At 37.7% G+C, this 25,325-nt stretch overlaps 2 protein-coding genes across 3 annotated transcripts in view; one reads left to right on the forward strand and one right to left on the reverse strand.

The window, feature by feature from the left end:
* The window catches only part of clcn2a (chloride channel, voltage-sensitive 2a), a 66,727-nt gene that overhangs the window by 10,470 nt on the left and 30,932 nt on the right, over positions 1-25,325 (forward strand). The window contains exon 2 of the mRNA XM_038289238.1: positions 15,974-16,142. Coding sequence (XP_038145166.1) covers positions 15,974-16,142 — 169 coding nt within the window. The remainder of the gene's footprint in view (positions 1-15,973; positions 16,143-25,325) is intronic.
* On the reverse strand, positions 10,903-13,523 carry LOC119786131 (zona pellucida sperm-binding protein 4-like). Of its 2 annotated transcripts, none has more exons than XM_038289240.1 (8): positions 13,201-13,523; positions 12,928-13,115; positions 12,708-12,805; positions 11,930-12,087; positions 11,669-11,861; positions 11,435-11,582; positions 11,281-11,356; positions 10,903-11,064 (listed from the first exon to the last, which is right to left on the reverse strand). In XM_038289240.1, the coding sequence occupies exons 1-8, from the start codon at positions 13,484-13,486 to the stop codon at positions 10,973-10,975; spliced, it is 1,239 nt and encodes a 412-aa protein (XP_038145168.1). In that variant the 5' UTR covers positions 13,487-13,523; the 3' UTR covers positions 10,903-10,972. The 2 variants fall into 2 exon arrangements, with proteins under 2 accessions (XP_038145168.1, XP_038145167.1); XM_038289239.1 differs by having other exon boundaries at positions 12,708-12,808.

Here is a 25,325-nt window from a genome sequence, read left to right on the forward strand (position 1 = left end):
AGTTAAGTTCTGTTCCGTTTATGGCTCTTTCCTAGTAAGTGTGAAATGTCACATGCTCTTGAATGCACCATAGCTATCTGATACTCCTGAATGCATCACACTGGTCTGTGTAGATGCGCATTTGATTTTCCACTTAAGACAAAGCTTTGCCGTTTCCAAACTCACGTCGACTATCACTGTTTATTGTTGTATGTGAACAACAAGACTACAACAAATAAATCAGCCGCACCTCGGATAAAATCTTTGGATTTAATGTTGTTCATAATACCCATACTTTTGTTAAATGAATCTGCCAAATAACCACTTTTTTTTTTTCCACAAGAGGTATACTGTATTCAAATGTTTAAATGATGATGATTTCATGGCTTTTTATGCTTCTAAAAGGCAAATTTAAGAGATTCAAGTTAAATGTTGGTATGTGTCTATGAAGGTAGATTTTTGTCTTTTAAATTGTAATTGTATAAAAAAAGACACAAATCTACCTTCATATGTGCCTAAATTCATTTAAAAAACAATTTAAAATACTTGTTTTTACATTTTGGAAAAATAATTATCAGCCTTAACATTCCACTTTCATCTGTTTAAACAGTTCAGATTTGATTTCAGAAAGGGAGAGAAAAAAGGTTATATAGTTCCTTACTGCGATGATTTGAAACATATTGTAGCTAATGTAAAAGCATGAACATAGGTTAAAAGGATAAATAAATCCATTGCAATCAAAGGTAATAACAGTGGGGAATTTCGACTGTTAGTGCTTTTAAGTCGTTTTCATTTAAAATGCCCATATATGCTACATATAATGCACATATAATGTAATTTGTTTGTGTTTCATTTACCGAGCTTATAACAACAAATAAACCATGAGAGTCTGACTGAACAACAATACTCCAAAAACCTGATTATTTAAGGTCCCGAAGATGTGAGTGTACCCTATGTCCTTGCATGCAGAGAATGTTTAAAATTATATTCAGTATGGGCATGAACAAAGAAAATAAAAAAAATTTACTCCACATATAAGTTCTTAGAAATGCCTCAAATTTCAGACAGGCATTGCTTGTACATTATGTTTTCATGTATTAGCTCTTTGGGACCCACTCTGTTAAAACTCAACCTCTTTTTCTGTCTATCCAACCATAACTTTTAAGGTATAAGGTAGTGTCACTATCTGGATTACTTCCTGGCCCGTAGGACAAAAAATAGAATTAAAAAAAAAAAAAAATGAAGGGTAAACGATCTAAGAGAAAAATATGATGCACCAATCCAAAGACAAGCATTGTTTTTAACTGAGCATGGCATAACCAGCTCAAGCATTAATAGGAAGAAAAGCTAAATGGCTAGGAACTCCATAGCGCTTATATAGCGCTTTTTTAAAGGCAGGAGATGTGACAAAAACACTTTACACTACATTGAGTCATTCATGATGGTCACACTGTCACACTGATGGTGGCAAGCTACATTGTAGCCACAGCTGTCCTGGGGCTCACTGACAGAAGCGAGGCTGCCATGCACAGGCTCCCTCTGACCAATGCAGCAATGCAGGTTTCTTGTCCAAGGACACAGCGACACTGAAAGCCGTTGAACCGTTCAATTGCAGGATAAACTGCTGCATCCAACACTGCTGTAGGCAGAAGAAAGGCAAAACAGGGTTATTATTTAAAAACTTTTACCTGAAATGTTTGCCCAAGTGATTCTTAGCTTAAGCAGGTTAACAAGGAAACAAAAAAGCTGCTTTAACGATAGTCTGCTATTTTTTTTTTTTATCAATAAGAGCTTTAAAAGTCCAAGAAAGCCATTCAGAATGTATGCAGAACAGTTGATCAAAAGGACAGCTTTAAAACAGCTGCTGAAGGGATCTGAATTTTAATCAGAGTCAGGATGCATTATAGAGATACAGGAATATGCCTGTATTGCACTTTGTAGTCTGGCTTTCTTTGATTAAAAGCTCTAAGGTTTAATGAAAAAAAGAAAAGTTCCTCATGAATTTTGTGTTTACGATCTGAGCCAGAGCAATTTACCAGCTCTACTTCTATTGTCTTAGTCAGCAGTTCTCCAACACAGAAACCAGAACCTAAATTGTTTAACCTCTCCTCATATGGAGAGCCGAGTCAGTATCTAAAGGTCAGCCTGTCGGCCTTTAGAGGTTTATTATTTTACACAGTATACTTATAAAATAAACAGCTAATAGAGTTGCTGCTTTTGGCTTTTGCAAACAATCTAAAGTTTCTTTTGTCTCAAAAGAAATATCAGTCCCTTACCAGGTGAAGGGTTGGCTGCTCACTTCTCGCCTCCTCACTTCTGTCAAAGTGTCTTGGGCCACTGAGCAGCTAAGAGCTGCAAAGCTCTCTCTGCGGGAGAGTCCAAAACAAAAGCAGGGTTAAAAATGAGTCAATATATGATTCACCTTTAGAAGGTAAAAACTAACCGAAAAGAATCATATTAACCGGTACATATTTTACTTTAATGTGTTTGATTGGTAGCCAGAATAGCTATGTTTTCTGCATATTTATAAGTAATTATCCTTCTACAGCTTTCTTTAAAGGCTGATGCCTTATAAAAAAAGTAGTTACGGTAGTACCTCCATAGACATGTTTAATTCATTATTAGCATGCAACTATGTGATACTATGATTTGTGTATGTTAGAGAAAGAATATAAAGATCTTATTACTTTTGAGGGTCCTGGATTGTAAAAGTCAAAAATGAAACCACAATGGTGTTCAGACTGGACAGGCCATTTAACCTGGGAAACAAGCTGAGATCTCAGCATGGAATTAAAAGCTGGGAAGCACATGTTACAAAACAACAATTTTAACCACAGCATAAAACATAAAACCCTTGCATACAGTAGAAGCCCAAAATATATCCTTGTTCATCTTAGAAGCCATGCATTTTTCTTTTTACCAAAATAAAAAAGTATATACACCTCCAATTAAGGTCAAACTAGCAAAGATTTTAGATACTTTTTTAACTCAGCAATACTTTCACAGTCTTTTGCAAAGCCATGCTGAATAGTGCATACACAACCTTGAAGAAGTTATCAACTTCAGATCTCTTTGTATACTTTTTGCTTCTACCATCAAAGCAGTATAGGTCCTCCAAAGGGACTGACTTTCACCAAAGGGTTTTAGAGGTGTTGCTAAACATTTAGGTCTCTTTTCATCTTTAGTCTGTATCTTGTTGCCTCATTTCTTTTGACAAAAATCATTTCAGACGCTTGTCAAAACACTGACTTGTCAAGCCAAAAGTCAATATTTCAACTGTATGACAAATCAGAGGTGATTTTGGTCTCAGGTAGCTCAGAATTCTCCAAACATAACCTTTTAAAAAAATGTTCTCTATGGTTTGTTAGAGATGTCAGCATAGGCTTTCACCTTCTGTTCTCTGTTCTCAAGAATAAGCGTCAATAAATCTAAGCATGGTTTTTTTTATTTACTTTTTTTTTTATTTGATCCACAGCAGTACCTCTACAGTTGTCTATTTACTTAAATTTTATAAAACTTTTTTTAGTTTTACAGCACTAGTGGCTGTTTTTCTGTCGGATTCGTAACCGGGTCGGTCGCGTCAAGGACTAAGGCCTCCATACATGGGTCGTGCGCGCTAACCACTGGGCTACCAAAGCACATCCCTTAAATTTTATGTTTGCATGATTATAATTTTTTTTTTTGCTGATTTATATCTGTGCTTATTTGTTACCTTATTTAAACAATGTCGATGTCAGGTGGGATGTGAAGGCTGGTCACAGTCTCAGCTATGAGACAGTGGGTTAATGCCACTGTTGCATGGAGAGAGATAACTGTCATGATTGTTTTGTGGCGAAGTGGCTATATATGTAGGGTTGGGCATCATTCGAATTTGAACCTTTCTGAGTGTTTTGTTCCGATTCCGGTTACTATCAATTTTTGATTAAGAATATTTTATTTTATTTTTTTAAGGCTCTAGCGGCTAGTGTTGTTTTCATCATTGATGACAATGATGAAATTATTTCGTTGAATGTTTAATGATGATAACAAAAAGATGAGCTAAAAGTAGATCTTTGATGACAAAAACTTGATGACTCATGGGTGTGAGTTTTCGTTGACAAGAAAAGACTAAACAAGAATGTTAGCGGGTGATTGGTCAGACGTTTAAAATTAATCATTGTGCATCTGTTAGACAACTTAATCAGTATCAGCCCTGCTGCTGCATCCTGTTTGGTCACGTTGCCCACTTGGCGTGCTGCGGTGCACATTCTTCATGACCACAGATGGACTATGGCAGCAGCGGCATGAGGTAAATAAGCCGGAATCTTCCGGTACTTTGCGCTAAACTCTGACAAACGCTGCTCTTCCAGCTGTGCTTGTGCAGAAATGCGTCTTTGTGTGCGGCATGAGGTAAATAAGCCGGAATCTTCCGGTACTTTGCGCTAAACTCTGACAAACGCTGCTCTTCCAGCTGTGCTTGTGCAGAAATGCGTCTTTGTGTGCACGTAGCTCAGAGTCTGCGCTTTATGCTCCACACTAATGGTTTGCTCTCAGCAGCATGGCTGTTCCTGCCCTCGCTACTTAATAAATTATATGTGGCTGATCATCCTCTGCCATGCATAAAAAATCCCTTTGTCTAACTATCAAGATTTTTTTTTTCTAGCTCACAGGAAGTGATGCAAAACCTTATATGATTTCTACCAAATGGAATCCCTAAATTTTATTCAAAGTAGATATTTAATTGCATACTGTTTATTTTTGGATAAAGACCCACATGAATAGGTACATAGATCTTTGAAAATTTCTCTCTCATAGTTCTTGTTTCTGTCCATTCAAATATGATCTACATTTTCCTTGCATTGTCATTAAAACATTTTCTGTTTCCTTTGAATGTGTCAACATTTTAATTAGCATATACATTCAAATTAGGTCTGGATTGCCATGGTATTACAAGACAATTATGTAGGTTCTCACTGTATTTTTTATCAGACCCCTTTGAATTTAAATATACTTTGTCCCTTTGACAAGGTCGGTATCTGGTAAAATGTAAAGTAAGAGGAAGAAAGTATAGAAAAGGCTCTGCTCTCCTTGCAAAAGCTGTACTATGAATAAGGAAAGGAAACAAATTCCCTTGGGGAACCTACCTTAGCACAACACATGTGCAGTGGGTAAAAGACAAGACTCTTCTCCTGACTTCAGCTGTGATTAATATTGTCATCCATGTGCCTAATCTTATGGAGAATGCTAGTGGCTTTGAGCCACACTGGGATTGAGTCGCTCCCTTAAGAAATATCTGAGGCCGCCAGTGCAGCTGAGCGACCTGAAGAACCTGTCCATAAAATGGGGACAGATTCTGCATAGCAATCAGTCAGATTTATTGCCATTTTCTCTTAGCCTTAGTCACAATGACAAAAATCTCTTTTAGTCTTAGGTATATTAGTCATTGCCTTCCCAATTTAGTCTTAGTCTAAATAAAGAAAATCAAGTTTAGTCTTAGTCAAATTTTTGTCATTTTTGTCATTTTAGTCAACACTGTAAATAATGAAACTTCTCCACACACTGCTACTCTTTTTTCTCTATTTTATTTATATAACACTGTGCACAATAGAACTTCTTCACACACTGATTCTTTTTAAATATAACAAACTGTACACATTGAACCTTTTGTCGGCTTGTTTCATTATATCCACAAAGTCTTCATCCTCAATGGTCCTTGCAGGCAGGCCAGAACGCCCAATCCACTTTGCCATTGGGTTCTGCAGGGCTTTCTGCTCTTTGGCGTCAGGTACGGTGGTTCCTACTACTACAGGCCCACCCGTTCCTTATCTTCTTCAATATGGCAGCATGTTGGCACCTCAAATGTCGCTTGAGATTTGTTGTGTTCTTCCCTGCCATTTTGAAGCCGCAGACTCTTTGGTGGCGTCCTTACTCCGTTGTTGTCCTTCGCAAACGAAATGGCTCCATACAACCAGGCATTGTTTTCGCCCAGATCCTCCAACAAACTGCACACCGGTATCCGAGCCCCATCTAATGACTGTGAAGTTTAGCTTGGAGTATAAGCCCTGTGCTACTACTGACTGAGCGGCGCGAGGCACTGTGGGATAGGCGCCGTGTAGGGCAAACAGGGCAACAATGCGTAATCTTCTATGAAGCTCAAGAATCACTTATATTAACAATTACAAATTACAAGTTTTTCCACATTGCTGCTTATTTACACATTTTATTGTTCATTTGTTTTATTCTTTGTGTTTTATTTTATGTGTGAAATTATGTGTGTGTGGCACTTAATCCCCTGTAATAACAAATAACTGCAGACAGAGATCAGACAAGGGGGCCTGGTGCACCATTGCAGGACCTGAAGGCCAATCAATTTCTTGGAATATCAGGGGTGGTGGGTTTTATTATCATTACACTGTCACAAGTACAGAGCAATGAACTCTCTGCATTTAACCCATCCCCTTGGGCTGCCATTGTGCAGCGCCCGGGGACTAGTGTTGGATTAAGGGTCCAAAGTGGCAGTCTGTGGGAGTGGGGCTCGAACTCAGAACCTCAGGATTTCAAGCACTATGCTCAAACCACTAGGCCGCTACTCCCGCCAAGTTTACTGCTGGATTTTTGTTGTATTTGAAACATATAGTGGGGAATATGTTTTCTTCTGATTTTGGGCCCACCCCAGTCTAGGGCCCTTAGAATCTTCCTAACCTTTGATGGTTCACAGACTGCTTAGTGTGAGTGTTGCAGCCTCCCTTGATGCATAACTCACATTTACTTCTCATACAATGACTCTACATTCTTACCAAGGTTGTAACCAAGTACTAGTTGTCAAATGTCATGAAGTAATATCATCTGTAGGTGGTTTGAAGTTTGAATTTTGATGTGATAATCGGTCTTCTATACGTTCCTACCTGGTTTTCCACAGCAATGCAGCTTTTTTGTAAAATCAAAGCACTTTTCCTTTCCTTTAAAATCAAACCATCTAATCAGCTTTACTACTTGTTCCTTCACCATATCCTTGCAACTCTGTTCCTACTTAATGCGCTTAATAAAAATATAATATAGTCATTTAAAAAAATTAGAAGATCTGCCTTGTTTTCATGAAATGTTTGTTCTCTGAATGTACATTTTCAAATATAAAAAAAAAAAAACAAAGGCCAACAAGAGTGGTATTATATTTATTTTCACGTATTGTGTTAGGAGAAATAAAAACTGGCAGATGTAGCTACAGAAGTTGGTCATATGGGAGCTAAATTGGTTGGAGATAACAGCTCATTTAACCCACAGGGTCCCACCTGCTGCTTCCCCAGGGGGCCGTGCTCCAGATGGCCGGTGGCTGCTTTAACAGAGGCCCATGTAAGAACAGGCTCTGGTTGTCCTTGTGGGAGTTTGCTGATGCTTTCCCATGTTTCAGTACTGTAGCATGTGGATCAGTTAAGATTTGTTTGTTAAAGAGACTAAACTTAGGTAAATAAATAAAAACAGTTTTATCCCAGGTTAGGATGGTAAAATGGATTTTAGTCAGCAACCGACACATGCTGCTATAGTTAACTATATATCACTTGTGATCTGCAGGCTGTGAAAGATGTGGGACATTTAATTTTGGAAATAGCCTGATAGCTTTGAGGATTCTCTTTGCTGGATTGAAAACGGCCTCTAAAACGGTTATTTTGGGTTTGTATTTGGGTGCCTTTCGGCAATTTTTGTTGCACACTACATTTCATCAAACAGCTGTTCCTCTATACAAAGTTTTCACCATTGAGGTTCTGAGAAACAGATTTATAAGAAACAAATGTAAAGTTAAATCATCACAAAAAACATTTTAATAAAGTCTGTGACAGTATGACAGTTAACCCTCATTCAGGTTTGATCATTGATAAATTGTTTTTCCTACTTTTTTAATTTTCATTTGGTAGCAACACTCCACTGAAAACCACTGATAAACACTGTTTTCCAGTGGTTTAACACTGAAAAACCACTCTCTGAGGTAATTTTACTTTAAGAACTCTAATATGAGATTCTTCTAAAATATTGTTAATCATTGTGTTGTGAGTTAGTAGTGATTATATGTATATGTTTTAGGAGCAAAGAGAACATCCCAAAGAGTAGATGGTGTAAACAGGATGTTTCTACTATTTCAAGCCAAAGGCAAGATAATCATTGAGTATAGCAGATATGGATCAAATGTTTTTGTTGTTTTTTTCAGACATGCCAACTTCAATCCAGAGGGGATTCATAGATGAATAAAGTTTTCCAGCATTCATCATTTCCATGGGACCAGTAGGCATGTGCCTAAATAGAATTGTGCAATTCATGGATAACGACAGCTTTACTTTGGTGTGACAATGTCCCTGAGCTGGCGCTATAAGAACTGTTCTTCTCATCTCACAGAGGGAACGGCAGGACAGCGCTGTTAGTGCTGCTCTGGTATACAGGATGTGATAGCACAAGGCAAGCATTATAGACGAAACACAAAAGATACTTTCCTTGTATTGCCCTGGTCAAATGGGTGGCAGAGTGCACTGTATTCAAAGCTGTGTTTCTGTGTTTAACAAAGGTGCCATATCTCCCATACTGTAGGTCAGATGAATGGAGAAATTTAGTAAACAGCCTGTTCGAGTTGACTGAGTTTATTTTTATGATGCACCAAAAGTGGATTAAATATTTTGAGATGCAAAAAATGTAACTCAGAACCACTTAAGTCTGCACAGTTTATCTGTGCACATATCCTAATAAAATGAAAATATTGAGAGGGTTTGTCACTGAGACAGGGCTAGAGGATTAAAGGGAGGAAGAACATTTCAGCTGAGACTGCTTGTGCAATACAATGTCAAAGAAACTACTTCAAAATACTTTCATCATTATTTGTCAAATAAACAAAAACTTCAGCGTAAGTTTGGATCTATGGCAAAATATAGATTGGGAGAGGAGGATAAAAAAAAAGGAGAAAGCAAATTAAATACTGGAGTATTCACATTTTAATTTAAGACTTTGAGAATGGTATTTTTTATTATTAATACATTAAAAAATATATATTTTTTGGGAATATTTTTTCTAGTTCTTATTTGTCCAGTACAATGAAAAAACTGACCCTATTATTGTTACTGATATGTTTTAATACAAGAGTTATAATTTCTTTAATTATTTAATCTAATCAATTTGAGTTATAAAAGCACATTTGAAGATTAAATTATACTTTCTAAAGCACACAAAAGACATACATTATGTTGAAATCATAGCTTTTATCTAGGTGTATAGACTATAATTACCATATTTAAATATGGGTTTGGTCTCCTGATTTTTTAATTATAATTCAAAATGTGATTGAGTTGCATCAAATAGCAATAAGTGGAGGTAGCCCACTTTACAGCAGCACACACAAACTGCAGTCTTTGTATTAAACACTTTAGGTGGGTTTAAAATGTATTCATTACCTCAAGTAGCCTTTATTTGGAATCTACCTGACAGGAAATGGGCTTGAGAAGTTAAAACCTGAAGAAGTCGGCAAGTCTGGACTCAAACTTGTGACGGCCAAGTACATTCCTCATTTTATCCGAGATGAGGATGAGGAACGTCTTACCAATGGAAAATGCAAATACTTCATCCGACAAGATTTTTTTTTTTTTTTTTTTTTTTAGGTTTTTGACCATTACAGGGTTTTATTTCACAAGATGTAATAATCACAAACATACAGCCTGCATGTTTCTCATTTGACACAAGGGCAAGTGGGTGTCTGTGTTCATGGACTGTCTCTGCTATGTTAAATCTCTTTGAAGAAAAAAATTGAACTTTGTGTAAAATATGTTTAGGTAATTTCCACATTCATTTTAAGGTCAAGTGGTGAGAAATCCTACGTTATGGAACTAAAAATCCTGGATATCAGAGCCCAATAAATTTTACTCAGAATATCCCATTACAAAGATAACACCGTTTTCAGAAACAGGCCTCGATGTCTGAATTTCTAGGTAAAAGGGTAACAGAAAAAAAAGACACTTTTATAAATCATGTCAAGGACCAGTTGAGAAATATGGTTAAAATCAAAAGCAATTCATCCTCCTATTTTGTTCACTCTTCAATGTCAAACTCAGCATTGACATAATCTACAGTGGTGGGGCAACTCATGTTTTCACAGATGCATTTCAGTTACAAGAATGTAACTTGTCAGATGGAAGAGTAAAAGTTTAGGCTTGAGCTTTATAAACTAAAACCTAACCATACTTTGTCCACAGTTCTCATTAAATCAAGGGAGGGAACAGAATCCCTATTGTGCACTTTCAAACCCTTCTTTGTGGATTCTCTTAATTTCATAAGCCTGCAACGATATTCAAGTTCAGTATTTTAATTGAAAAAGATTGTCTGGGTTCTGCTGCATTAATGTGTGCCGGCCCATGTACCTGGATTTTCTTTATCAATATTCTGGGTTTGTTTTAACAGTTCAAATATGTCTGCATGTGCACAGAAAAATCCCTCCAGCCTTTAACATTGTAACAAAGCTTCCTTTCTGGCAATAAAGACTGCAGATAGCTTTATGTCACCTCGCAGCAGACATTCTGAAACTCTTAACAAAAACCATGCTGATCCAAGTTTTCAATTTGGATCATCGCTTTGCATTTTGTAAATATTAAGATGGCTTTAAAGCAGGATTGCTACATAAGATTGTGAGCCAATTTTAGATAAACTACCGGTACCATAAAGGCCTTAGATTAAGCAGTCCACTTTTAGTCTTGTAGCTACAAGAAGATTTTTGTAAATGCAACAATTGAAACTACAGTTAAAGGCTTTTTTATTCCTCCAACTTGTGTTGCTGTAAAATTAGAGGTACCTGGGTTTATAAGTTCTGGTATTGACCACAACCAGATTTACAGATCACAACTGAGCCTAAAAGAAAAAGCCGAGATTACTAGCCAGCTGCCTAAACATAAGGCTTAACAATAAACAGCAAGTCACAAATTAGATTCAGGCATAACCTTTAGCCATCTTTATTAAAAGAGTTCATATGGTATTCAGTGGATTGTTGCCTTCAAGATTCAGTGGCCATCTTGGAAAGGATCACTTCACCACTGGAAACCAGGACTCTCTGGCTGGAGGGCACCTTCTCCACTGCTGCTCTTCCTGCAAAAAGCATTAAGAGTCCTCTTCAAAATATGCTGGTTTCAGCTTCCAACACTTTGTGATCAATGCATTTATAATTTAGAGTTTATTAAAGTAGTTTCTTGCTCAATTCCCTACTAATTAAAATTGATCAAATCAAGCATTGCTTGTGCATTCTCAGGTTTGAATTTCATTAACCCAATTTCCCCATCTCATCCAGCTCTAAAATATACTTACGTTGCCTGTGGCATTGTTGCACACAAGAGTTAGCACTGCTTGGATAGCACACTGCTGTTGAACAGTGGATAAACACCTGAGAAGGAGCACAAAAGTCAAAAAATTGATAAGCAGCAAGGGTCATCTTTTTAAAAATTTAAGAAATCATGTGTACCGTATCTTTCTGAGGAGTATAGGTCTCTGGAGCCACAAAGGTAAACATCCTGCTAACAAAACGTTTGTAATGAGAGGGATACTCCAGCCCAGAAAAGGTATCCACAGGAATCACTGTGGTCTGGTATCGGTCGTCTTGATAGGGACAACTGCATACAAGGAAACATTTAAGTGCAGATAAAGTTAAATTTGAAACAAAAATACATGACAGTTAACCCCACAAACAGTTTCATACCCATCAACCAGAAGGTCCCACTGTGGTAAGCCCTCAGGGTTGGGTGTTGAAGTGGCCCAGCAGTGTTCCAGGTTCAGAAAGATGTTTGGGTCAGATCTCCCCAGAATACGGACCTCAACATAGACTGGTTCTTTCAACACTTTAGTGACTGGATAGTCAGATGGATTGTAGAAGGAGCTGTATGCTGCCACCTCTGCAATCATACCAGTTTAATAAGTTTAACTGTTTTTTAAAGGCACAGCCAAATTTGATGATACATACCCTCATTACAGCCTTTAGAAAAACACTGTCCATTGCCCAGTCTGAGCTCCACCCTTAGGGGTCCTGCTGCAGCAACAGAAACTGGTGGCGGAACAGGGTTTACCTCCATGACAAGAGCCTCTACAGATGTGCCAGTATACCGACACTGGAACAGTAATCTGCAGGGAGAGAATACTTCAGTTCTTTGTAACTGTTGGAATCCTTGATTCCAGAAACTTTCACATTGAAAAGGGTCATAATGGAGGTCATGTACAATTTAGGTTCATTTCCTAAACATGCAATATTGACATTGCTATTTAGGCAAGTGAATGTTTAATCTGAATAATGTTTTGTAGTCGAGGTAAACCAGTCTTGCGGTTGTGCTCCTCCAATTAACAGGAGCAGGGAGGTTTGTTCTACATCATTAGATTTGCAAATACTTTGTTCCAGATTGCAGTTTAATGGAAAGGAAAGCAAAGTCAACAAAATTTTAACTGGAACCCAAGTGCCCCATCACAACTTGTGCCTTTTATACTTGGCAAGTTGCATACCTACAGTTTGTTCAAATTTTTGGTAAAATTTGAAATCGCCATGCCTTTCATCTCTTGAAAGTTTCTAATGAGGTCAAGTAAGGCAGGCTAACAAAACCTGTAACTTTAGTCTAAAAATGTGATTGCTGCAGAGGTAAAGGAAGCAGAACATGTACATTTGCAACAGTTCACACAAGAGGCTTCTTTTTTTACTGCAACCTACTAACCTGCAGTTTTTGCACTCAAGGCCTACAGCAGTTTGGACTTACTCAAAATGGCTATCCCTGGTGATTGATCCTTTGGGTCCAACTCCCACCTCATAAGAGGAGGCCATGTGGTTCTCATAGACTACATGGCCATCATCATTCTGCTAAAATGGAAATACACTACAGTTCAAGTCCCAATTCATAAAATTGCCCACATAATCAGGTGGCACAGATTGCAACTAAAGATTCTTTTAATTTCTTTCCTTGTTATGACTTTGTTTACCTTTAGTGTAGTTCCACATGCTACCACAGGGAACTGAAAGATGACAAAGGCAGAGCTGCCATCAACTGGTTGACAAACATCATTGTTTGATTCAAGCAAGCTAATGGAGCTAACATGCAGTGGTGGCAGAGTGGCCTCTCTGGCCACAACCACCACAAACTGTCCATCCCTGGTACACTGTACAGTCACTGGGTTAAAAAAAAAAAAAAAAAGTTTAGTTGAGAAATAAAGGTAGCAGAATGTTACAAAGTAGAACTTTTGAGCTATACATACCTGCTTTACCATAGTAACATTGACGCCCATCAAAACAGCAGTTAATCTCTTGACACTGATCAACAGTGATATCTGGAGACCCACACTGGATTTTCTCAATCTCTCCCAGGTCACATTTATCAAAGGGAGCTGCAGGTGGAGGGACCTTCAACTCCTGCTGGGGCTTCTGGAAAGAAGACAAGAGTTGTTGTTGTTGTTTCTGTGGCACCAGTGGCTCCCTCCAGTACTTCTGGGCAGAAATGCTGCAAATCAAAACAACACCAAACAGACACTTAAAAAGAGCCATCTTGGTGTTATCAACTGCACTCTAACCAAAACTGCAGATGTAAAGCAGTGCTGTGTCACGGCTTTTATTCACAGCTGATTGTGGAGCAGTTTTGCTTAGAACTCCGCCTCTCATCAGTAATCAGTTAAGGAACAGGCCTGCAGAGTTAATTGGCTGGGATGGGACAGGTGGAACTTATTGTCTGGGAACTTGATTCATGGCTGATGAGTTAAAGCTTTGTGGATTTAATTACTTGTTTAAAGATGATTAGAGCAGTTCAACTTTATGTTGAGAGATCTTTTTTTTGTGCCATGAGGTAGTGATGGGCAAGTGAAGCCTCATGAAGCAATGAAGCTTTCCAACGCAAAGTGTTGAAAAAAGTTCATTACTCGATGCTTCATTCATCACTCACTAGTGACATCTGCTGGTGAAACTGTAACAGCCTTGTTACTCAGTTGGATCATACTTCCAAATATTAGGAAATGCAATATTGTCACAAAGTTTTCATCAAACTCATGTTTAGTAAGAGGAGAATCCTATTTAATTGTCATGTTTTAATGATTAAAATGATTTGTAGCCAATCTAATCCTTGACCATCAGTGGTGGTATTAGGTTTTCTTTTATGTCATGGACTTATTAGACAATGAAGATATGTGTTACTTTAATGTATTGAGAACTGAGTGACTGTTGCTGCAGACTCTGTATACTTTGAGCTTGAAACTTGCTTCCTTAAAGACAGAATTTGTTTAAAATCATCTCTTCCTAGGAGTTCTAGTTCTGATTCTTAATATTAAGTTACACATAGAGTTTGCCTCTTCTAATGGCTTTTAGTCTGGTTTTGATGTGTGATTCTGATGCATCTCCTGATTAATCAAAAGAAAATATAGAAAATTCTGGATTTTAGGTTTAATTGTTTTTATTTAGGAATAGGACTTTTTTCACTGTTTCAGGTTGTGATTGTGATCTGTCATCTCATAATACTCCCACATATGAGAGGTTTTCCCTTTTTTGACGGCTCCATTTCAACCACTGCTGATGAAAACTGTTCTGCTGATACCAAACCACCTACTACAACCCACGAAGAAACAGGATTCATCGCGCTTTTATTTTGAAAACCGACACGCAAAATGAAGCAGTCACGTGACCAATGCAATGCGAGGCCTCGTTTGTTGCCAGTCACGTGGTTTTCAACAAGACAACACAGGCCTCGAAGCGGGGCTTCATTGACACGCCCCCTTATTACTCGGTACAAGCCTCGAAGCCTGGCTTCAGATAGCCCATCACTACCATGAGGGGATAAAAATTAAAACAGTAGATAAGTTTAGATATGTTTAAGGGAGATTTATATTTGTATTTTTGTAAAGATAATTTGAATATAAGCAGAGACTTTTAGGTATGTCAATAATATATTGAAGACACATAATTTTCTAAAGAAAGAAATAAAAAAATGTAATTTATTACGTATTAAAAATCATGTGGAAATAGAAACTTGTACTTCATATTTCCTAAGCAGCAGTCTGGCGAGACTTATTTAAATTGCCTTGTCACACAGCCCTAAAATTAAGATCCAGAGCAACTTAACTGTCCGGTAATCTTGTCTGTAGCATTATTAGGCCTGCCAGCTGACTTTGATGGATAAGGCTGAAACAAAATGCATTTAAAAGAAAGCCTGAAACTTATGCTTTTGGAATGTATTGAATACATTTTTTTTTAGATTACTTTTATAGTTATTACATTTAGAAAAAAATATATAATCTTGAACATGTTATTTATTATTCTTATAAAATCTATGTATTAAAGGTATGTATTTATGATTCAATCATGTATTCAATCATGTATTCAATTCAATCGTATTCAATCATGATTACTGAACAAAATATATGCAGCCGTCAGTAACCACATCCAGTCACCGTGGGCTGAAATACTGACTGCTCATGGCTGCTAGATGTTGGTCAACTCTGCAACACAGATGTGAAGCAATACTCTGACCTGATGTTTTAAAGCTAAATTTTCAAGTTTTGTTTTTGTTGTTATTGTTTTTTTTAGATATTGGAGTCAATTTTTGAGTTTGTAGAGATAAATGCAGTCATTATTTTTTTTAATAGCCTTTTCGTCATCTTTTTTACTCTCTGCAGAAAGATACTTAAAAAAACTTTTTCATAATTTCTTTAATCAGAACAGAATTTGCAGTGTTCCCACTGTATTGTTGGTTTTTGGAACAAAAGGCATTTTACAAATATGTTTTTTATTAAATGCATTCTTTTACTGATATTTTGATCAAAACATTTTAATACATGGATTTAACAACTTACTGGTGATATCTGTTATCTAACTTTTTCCTAGTTTTACTATATAACCTAAATTTGGGTTTACATTTCACAGTGTTTATATAAGCCTGTTGTCCTGTGAGATGTCAGTTTTTAAATACAAACCCTGCTTAGTCATTCTGCCTCCCACCTGTATTACCTGCACTAAGGTGTTCTTTTGTTCTGCCTCATATTTGCACAGATGTATGGCCGCTACACTCAGGAGCTGGGTGTGTATGCCAAGGAGGAGGCGGCCCGCCTGCGGGATGGGGGGATGCGGGATGGCAGTGGACTGAGGAGGAACACCAGCGTTCGAAGCCGCGCCGCAGACCTGCCGGAGTATGAGAAACATCGGTGTGCAAAGTGCCAACGTAAGTGATGAGCATTCATGAAGCCCTAAACATCATCTTTCACACCAGTGTGGAAACCTCTCCTGAAGATCAGACTAGCAGAGAGCTGGCTGGGCAGTGTGCTTGTGCTATTATGAAGCAGGTTGCACCACTCTGGTAAACATGCAGCAGTGTGCAAACACAGGCTCCTTGAAGTTACAGCGAAGCATCTACCTGCCACTATGGAGCAGAAGAGATTGTGAGCTAGATTAAAAGTGACTGATATGAGCATCAACCTGCAGCTAAAAACAGTTGCCTCAATGTGGGCACCCTCTGCTGGCTGCCAGGGGCCTGCAGTGTTTGGTAATACTTGTATATGTGTGTGTGAAGTGGGAGATGTTTGCTAATATGTGTGTAAGGGTGTTACTGTTTTAGAGTTTCGGTTTCTAACCTTTGGAGTGAGGACATTTTTAGAAAGGGAGGACATTTTGGCCGGTCACAAGCTATTTTGCTAACGGTTAGTTAGGTCTAAGGTGTCTATTGGGTTGGGGTTGTTTTTAGGGTTAGGGGATGGAAAAGGTTTAAAATTACTGCAAATAAATGGAAGTTAACAGGAATCAACATGTGGTTCTCACTACATGTGGCAAAACAAGAGTGTGTGTGTGGGTGTGTGTACAGTATGTGTTTTACTTGTCTTAGTAGAACTCTGATCTAAGCTGTCAGTTTATTTTAATGTCCCATGCTCCCAGCTGAAGGCAGATAAGGGAGTGGTCCTACAGAGCTCCATTTCAGATGGATGGATTCAACAGTAATAGACTGACAGGCAGCAGGAGGGTAAACAGCTTTTTTTTCTAAAAAAAAATCACCTATAGATTTTGCTTAGAAATGTCGTTGGCTCCAAAAATACGAAATCTTCTTATTTGCATCTTATGAGGCTACATATCTAGTTATCTTGATCACATGATACCACAGTTTACCATCTGAGTAAATGTATTTGTAGATAATTTATCTAAAAGTATTTGTAAATGATTTGTGACCCAAACCTTAAATTGTGACTTTTCTAATCAGACAGGATTAAATTGATTGTTAATGCAAAACAGGTTTCTTTTTCTTCTTTTTGTTCTGTAATACTGTGTCTTCAATTGTCCCTTTTTTGTCTGTGAAAAATATTCTATATGAGAGAAGAATTTCAAATACCAGGGTCCTATGAGATTTACAAGGTTACAGCCACTGCATACTAAACTAAGAAAGCGGATAGACTATCTGACTTTCCTGTCTGTTTGAAAAGGATTGATGTGGATATATATCGAGTTTCAGATACATGTGGCAAAAAAATCAGTATGCATTGTAAAAAGGTGCTTTCTACAGCACTTTGGAACCTATAATTACTGTTTTTTTAATGTTGATTTTGATTTGATTCACAAATAGCTTACCGGTAATCAAATTTGTATTAAAAGTTTGTGGACCAACAAAAATAAAAAGAAATTTATGATTTTTGTACATTTATCCACAACATTACAACTTTTTGCTTTTAATTATTTACTGCTAGTTTAAAGCTTCTTTCCAGTTTTCGACCAGCAGTCCAAAGCATGAATATGAGGGGAGTTTGTACTTTGCCTCTCAAATGTGTGTTTGCGAGTGTTTCTGTTACCCTGTAATAGATCAGGTGAACTGGCCAGGGTGAATGGCACCTATTGCTTACTGAATGATAGAGATAATCCCACAAGTCCTGTAATAAAAGTTCATTTATGTTTTTTTTTAGGTTAGTATTAAAGGTTTATTTTTATTTTTTTGAGGGGTTCATTAAGCCAAAATTATTTCTTTGTATTATTTTCTTAAAGCGTTGAAACTGTGTTTTTATATCATATCGAATACATATAAAAAAGATTTTCCATCTCATATTTTGATAATGGAAATATATATCTATATAGGCATTACATTTTTCTGTCCAAATTAAATCATCCATGTCTTAGAAACTACAGAGATTTTCTTTATCACATAAAAGAAGATCACTTCAGAACATTAACATGAAGGAACACATGAACACATAGTTTCTACCTTTATTTGAATTAAAATCATTAATAAAACATACTTGACTTACTAGTCCATTTTGGTTTAAATCAGCATTCAGCATATATAAAAGGCCTTTCTTGATCCTAAATCTGCTATAACACAAATGTGTTTCTTCCTTTATACTATCTGTAAATTTGTTTGTTCTTAATGTATAATTCTCTAATCATTGTCTTATTTCTGAACATCTTAGAATATGATGCATCATGGAAAAGGCTGTTATTGTCTGCTACAGACAAAAAAAAGTGTGAGTTTTTATTTATAAGCTTTTAAAAATGGGAAATAACATTAACAGTTTATCCTGACGATCACCTACCAAACTCGATTGAGGTAAAATTGTCAGATTTTGTCCCCTGGCTAATTGAAGTGTGCAGCACATTGTTTCTTACACCGACTTTTTCTCTGCTACCCAATTAGGCATCCAAACTTCAGCTCAGGGAAGGTTTGTTGGGTTTAAAGTTAGTGAGGCTTACTGAAACTATTCAAGTATAAAAAAGGTGTTTATGACTAAAGCAGCTTCACTTCTCTCCAAGATCGATTTCTTCTCCTATCCCCTGTGACGGTAGTGGTCTGATTAAAGTGTGATTGATTGTACCATGGGTGAAAGCTACCCTATATCAAGCCAACCTTTCTCGTTCTCTGGAAAGCAGACCACTTTAAAACATTCACTCCTAGATCAGCAACTAGTGATTAGTGTGCGCTCTTAGTCTGCAGTGTGTACCCATAGATCAAGTGGTGTTTGTATTTTTAGATCCATCTTCAGAGATGCTGCCCAGCCGCTGTGTTCTTAGGTAATGCACACAGAGAGGCTTCTCTCAGGTTTAGAAGAAGTGGGTGTTTCAGTGTTCTCCTCTCATACATCTGTGTGGGAGTGGTATCACTGTGGGTGATGGACTTCAAGTGTGAGAGCCTCATTTCAGCTCACCGGCTGCATCTTCTGAACAAGGCTGCCTACACTCACAGCCAAAGGCTCCACTGCCTGTAAGAGTGGAGAGCCAAAACCACATACCTCACTGAGTTTATTTTGACTCACAAAGGGGAATTTTGGAGTTATTTATGGCTGATGTGACTCAAACCTGAAGATTTTGTTCTAAGTGCACACATTTATTCTTTCACTGTATATCTAGTGCCTTTATACGTGAACAAAGGCTGTACGATCCTACATAAAACCAAGATTTTTTAGTGTTAGTCTTTATTATTCCACATTTAGTATATGTTAATGCAGTTCAGGGCCAAGAGAGAAAAACATTTTGTCTGTCTTTCCAATAGATCTTTATTAGGATTAGAAGAGATCTGTGAATGCAACAAGTCTGTAGGGTGTGGATATAAGAGCAAGCCAACATGAAAATGAAAGCCAGAGGCTTTGCAGGTGCCAGACACAGAGTTTCTGTGAAAAACTGTACTTATAAGGGCTAGAGGGAAGAGTTTTGGAAAAAACAAGGGTGTTTTTCCTATTTAGTTTTTTAAGTATAACTCCCTTATATGCATTAGCTTCAAATTGAATACAAGGTTGTTTAAGGTTGTGTTAAGTGTTTCATATAATTTTTAGGGTTTTGATTTAAAGCATTATTTCTGTAACTATAGTAATAAAATATATATTAATTCCCTCCACAGTCAATTTTAGCCACATTGAGCAATTTTTACAAATGTTTTTACCTACAAGCTTGGTGTCTTATTTGTATTTTTGCTGCTCTCACTGCTTATGAATATTTGCATGTTTAGACTGCATGCGCATTTTCTGTTGGCAGCTGTCCATTCAGCAGGTGGCCTGACTAGTGGGCAACTTGGCTTATCAAACACACAGTTGTGTCTTTCTTCCCAAAGAGTTTTAATAACTTCTTATGTTCTGACTACTGAGTGCACCAAAAAGAGATGCAAAGCTTCTTTTTTTTTTTTTTTTATATCCCTCAGACACTTTAGGTATTTTTTTTATTTGAAAATGACTTGCTGCAGCAAAAATGCATATATTGAAATAATCAAAATTGTTTTCAGGAGAATGTAATTTTATAACAAAGAAAAGCAGGGTTTAACATTTTTCGCCCAGTTTGCTATGTCCATTATGAAACCTTAAAGGGATTTTATGTGACAGACGAAGACAAAGTTAAGTTTCCACGTACTGAGCCTTTTTGTTTTCGTCAACGATGATGAAATAATTTTGTTTACACTCCTTTTTTTCATGACGATAACGAAAACCGAGGAGCTAAATATGGAACTTTGATTACTAAAACATGACTAGTCATAGGTTTGAGTTTTCGTCAACGAGACTAGACTAAATAAAAATTAGCGGGGGGTGGTCAGTCGTTTAAACTGCATCATCGTGCTGGAATCTACTAAGCAGAACCAACCGTTCTGCTGCGTCTTGTTTGGTAACACAGCCCACCTGGCATGCAGTGCTGCACATTCTGCATTAGCACAGCACAATAATGTTCTTCCAGCTGTGCTTGTGGAGAAATGCATCTTTGCATGTGGTTAGCTGCGCTCCACACTGATGGTTCGCTCTCAGCAGTTTGGTTCTTCCTGTCCTCACTACTAATAAACTATGTGGTTGGTCATCCTTCTTTAAGCGTAAAAAATCCCTTTGTCTAACTATCAAGATTTTATTTCTTCCAGCTCACAAGACGTGATGCTAAACATTCTTTCATTTCTGCCAAAAGGTATCCCTAAATTATATCCAAAGAAAATATTTCATTGCATACTGTTTATTTTTGGATAATGACCCAGGTACATAGATGTTTGAATATTTCTCTCTTATTGTTCTCATTTCTATCTATTTAAATATGATGTAAATGTTTCCTTGTATTGCCATTAAAACATTTTCTATGTTTCCTTTGAATATGTCAACATTTTAGTTAGCATATTCATTCAATTTAAGTCTGGACTGCCATGTTATTACAAGACAATTAGGCAGGTTCTCTCTGTATTTTTTTGTTGCTGTATCAAAACCCTGTGAATTTAAATCTACTTTGACCCCTGAGGAACCAAGGGGCAAATTCTCGGAAATAAAGCCAAAATGGCTAAAGTAGAAAGGAGAAAGTTTTTGTTCTTTGCTTTTTAGGAGTAATGAAGATTTTATTGATCTGTGTGTAATGCATAATTTATAGTAGATCAGGAAGTGTTTGCTTTGGGAAGGAGACCTTGTATGTCTAAAACCATTCCTTTGTTGTACATTATGTTAGCTTGTCTGTTTGCTATATTAACCAATATGATGTGATGAACTAGATCTGCTATTTTCACAGCTTTTTGAGACACTTTTTTTTTTATAAAGTAGGGTATCATAGTCTGTTTGAATTCTACAAAATCAAAGTTATCTGCTGAACAGCAATATTGAACTGCATGGCAGCATTCTGCACCCAGCAACTGTAGTATCTAGGCAAGAGCTGTCATTCTGGTAAAGAATCTGGTCATTATTCGAAATTGCAAAGGTTAAATATGATGTGCAAACAGATTTGTTAAACCTCATTAAAATGGGCAAATGGTGCGTGTTACTAGCAGTTTGAGAGTGGCTGAAAAGAGAGAGGATGCTGTAAGCCATGATGTTGGAGGTAATAATTAATCAATATTATTACTATTTAAAAATTATATTGATACTGAATTAAATTTATAGTTCACTTTATAAAGTATCTCAAAGTGCCACAGACAAAAGTTAAAAAAAGAAGAAAATAATAGTTGTGTATAAAATATTTACTATCAATAATAAAACTTGAATAACCTGTTTCAACGCACATAAATATTTTAAAGATTTGGACCATTATCTTAATCAGTTGATCTAAAGCACTACATTGCTCTGACCTTATTTTTAGGGATTTTTTCCTGCTGCAATGTGAACCTCTGCCCCAATTTCAATGTCTTGCAGTCACTTCGAAAATTGCCCTATATTTAACTCCATTCAGATTTCAATTGACTCTAATCAACTTTTCTGTCTCTGGAGGAGAAAACTATACCCACAGCACGATAATGCCAACATCATGTTTTGTAAACTGAATAGTGTTTTCAAGGCAATGTAAAATGTTTTGCTTCTATTTTATGTGGCTAAGATTATGGAACCTCTCTAAATGCAGCCTATACGGTGGTCTTTATTGGTAGTAGAAACTACAAACAGTCAGAGTGGTTCCACTAGGTACACTGCAGTGTGTCTCTAAAGAGTCCCAAATGCACCAGCCACTGAACTGGCCTCTTAAATAGGTGGCTATTTTTCCTGGTTGCCGATCCAACTTCACATCAGTTTAGAGGGGATAATTCAGGTAGGAGGTCAGATGATAAAAAGCAAATTGCATCTGGTTAAGTTTACAAGTGAAAGAATACATATGTAGACTGGGATCCCATTTTTGCACTTAAATGTAATAAAGACAGTTTCTTGTAAAATGTCTTAAAATGTCTTTAAAGTAGAGTATTGAATAAAAAAAAACTAAAAAGAATAATTTTAAAACTCGCTCCAAATGTAAAAATATAAGCTAATTAGATAAAAGCAGGCACATGATACATTAATAGTACTGGCAAAATAAGCATTTTACTGGTTTGTTGTTGTAATGAGATGAGCAGGAGAAAAGGAAATTCTGAACCATCAGCGCCAAGAACATGATAATTACAGACAACCTCACCTGGACTGTAAACACCACCTCACTGGTCAAAAGGGCACAAAAGCTCATGTACTTCCTGAGGAGGATGAGGGGAGCCCACCTGCTGCCACCCATCTTCATGACCTTCTACAGAAGCACCATAGAGAGCGTTCTGACCAGCTGTCTCACTGTGTGGTGTGGGGGCTGCAACACCGCAGACTGGAAGAAGGTGAGGAGAGTAGTGAGAACTGCAAGGAGAAAGGAGAAACAAAGAAAGCACCAATGGTGCTGGAAAGTAAGCACATGCAACTATATTTCCCTCCAGAAGATCGAATTGAACCAATCGCCGGGGAAACTGCATGATGAATGATTCAGTCAGACAATCAGTATGTGGAAGGGTAAAAACATATTAAGGCCTCTCAGTCAAACTGCCATTCTGCTTCAAAACCAAAATATATACAGTGTGGAGTAAATCTGTGGATCCAACACGGAGTTCACAAGAATGATCACGTCCTTGGCCTGCAAATTGTTAATCTTGCTTTTCAATGCCAATGCTTTAATTGGGTAACTGATGACTGTCATTTTGACCTAACCCTAACTTTGAGAGCAGCAGCGGAGCTGTAACCAGGAGATAGTATGGACACCACCAATGCATCTGGTACGTGGCAACCATCCCATCTCTATTCGTACAATGTCACTAGCTGCCCCCCCTCAAACATGGGAGCTTAGATTGAGCGAGCCTTACCTGCACAAGGGCAGACAGTACCAGACTGTTCTCCCTTGACCTGAGAGCAAAAGCATGCAGGGATGCATAGTCAAACCCAGACTAGGTCCGCCAACCGTAGTACCCTCAGGCAAGACTGACATAGCCAACAGAACTTGGAATAAAGAATTGCCAAGACAAACCAGTCAAGCATATAAATTATAAGCATGGCAGAGCAGCTCCACCTTGATGAGGCATTGGGGAAGAGGACACAAAGTACTGAGCTTCAAAGCATCATAAGAAGCCACAGTGAAAGATGCAATTACACCTCTCCACTGGAGGCATATGGCCCAATCAAAACTTAGGCACACACTGCATGGCTACTAGAGCCCTGTTATTAGACATGAGCCAGGGAAAGGCTCTTGTATTACTCCAACATGTATGCACCTCCTTAAAGGGTAACACCGTTTTTGTTACATTGGGCCCTTTATTTTACATTATTACATCATGTTCTACTCACCCATATGAGTTGTGTGTCATTTGGAGCTGTTCTGAAGATATTCCGTTAGGTTATATCCAAGTAACGTCTTCCTATGGGCAAACGAGTTGAAGGCACAAACTAAACTGTTCATAATTTGTTCTTTATGGTACGCCAGCACTCATACCATGTAGGTGAATCACTGGCCCCCAGACATCCGCGGTTATATTTTTTATATTTATATATTTTTTAAAACAAAGCGGAGTGTGTATGACGTCATCTGCGCGCCGGACTGGAGTTGTGACAGGCAGCCCGGGCCACAGGCGGCTGTGTTCTACCCCTTCTATTCATTCATCTAGCTAATCTGAATCGTTCAATTCCATTTCGAGAGCGAGATCATCTGTGGTAGTAGTACTAGACATCTTCCAGGCATGTGAGTAAAACTAGCAGCAGTTCAGCGGACAGGATGAATGGTAGCCGGCGCGCACGGGTGAGGTCATACAAACTCCGCTTTGTTTTTAAAAGATATAAATATAAAAAATATAACCGCGGATGTCTGGGGGCCAGTGATTCGCCTACATGTTATGAATACTGGCGCACTATAAATGATAGATTATGAACAGTTTAGTTTGTGCCTTCAACTCGTTTGCCCATAGGAAGACGTTACTTGGATATAAGTAGAACATGATGTAATAATGTAAAATCAAGGGGCCAATGTAAAAAAAACGGCGTTCCCCTTTAAGATAGTCCGCCATGGGGGAGGCCATGTAGCAGGAACAACTTTCAGTCTTTCTAAGAAAAGCAAGGGCTAAGGCTAGACTCATTCACAAGATGAGAACCCTTGGAGGCATTGGAACCAGACATCGACACACAAGAGAAAAAAATCAAACGGATTAGGAAACAATGTCCCAGAAACTGCTAGTTAAACCGCATCTTCATTAAGAAAGAGACCCCAAAGCATAGGTCTGGGCCAGGGTCAGGCTCTGTTACCAGACCAGTGCCACCAAAACCCTGGAGGGTCTGAATAAGCTCCTTCATCTGTGAACTGAACTAAGAACACCACTTCTGACACAACATTCAACCAGAAATTATAAATCTAGGTTGAGCAAGCGGCCCAACGTGCCACTTGTCAGGGTATAAAAACAACAGCAAGCAAAACAGAAGCATGGCAGTTACTACACCTCTGCCAAGTCAAAAAGAATAGGAGCTACTCACCAGTCAGAGAATAAAAGAAGGTACAAAGTAACTGACAGCCCCATGAAGGGTGAGACGACTTGCAGCTCCAACCAAAGCTGTAAGGCTAAAGTGTCTAGCATATTGTAGCAGTGAGAAAATGCCCACCACTCAAATCTACAAACAAGAGATTATAGAAAAGGTATAAACGGTGTCACATGATTTTATATGTTTGGAACTTGTCA

Source organism: Cyprinodon tularosa, unplaced genomic scaffold, assembly GCF_016077235.1.
Source record: "Cyprinodon tularosa strain WSP-4 unplaced genomic scaffold, ASM1607723v1 ctg267, whole genome shotgun sequence".
Taxonomy (NCBI): domain Eukaryota; kingdom Metazoa; phylum Chordata; class Actinopteri; order Cyprinodontiformes; family Cyprinodontidae; genus Cyprinodon; species Cyprinodon tularosa.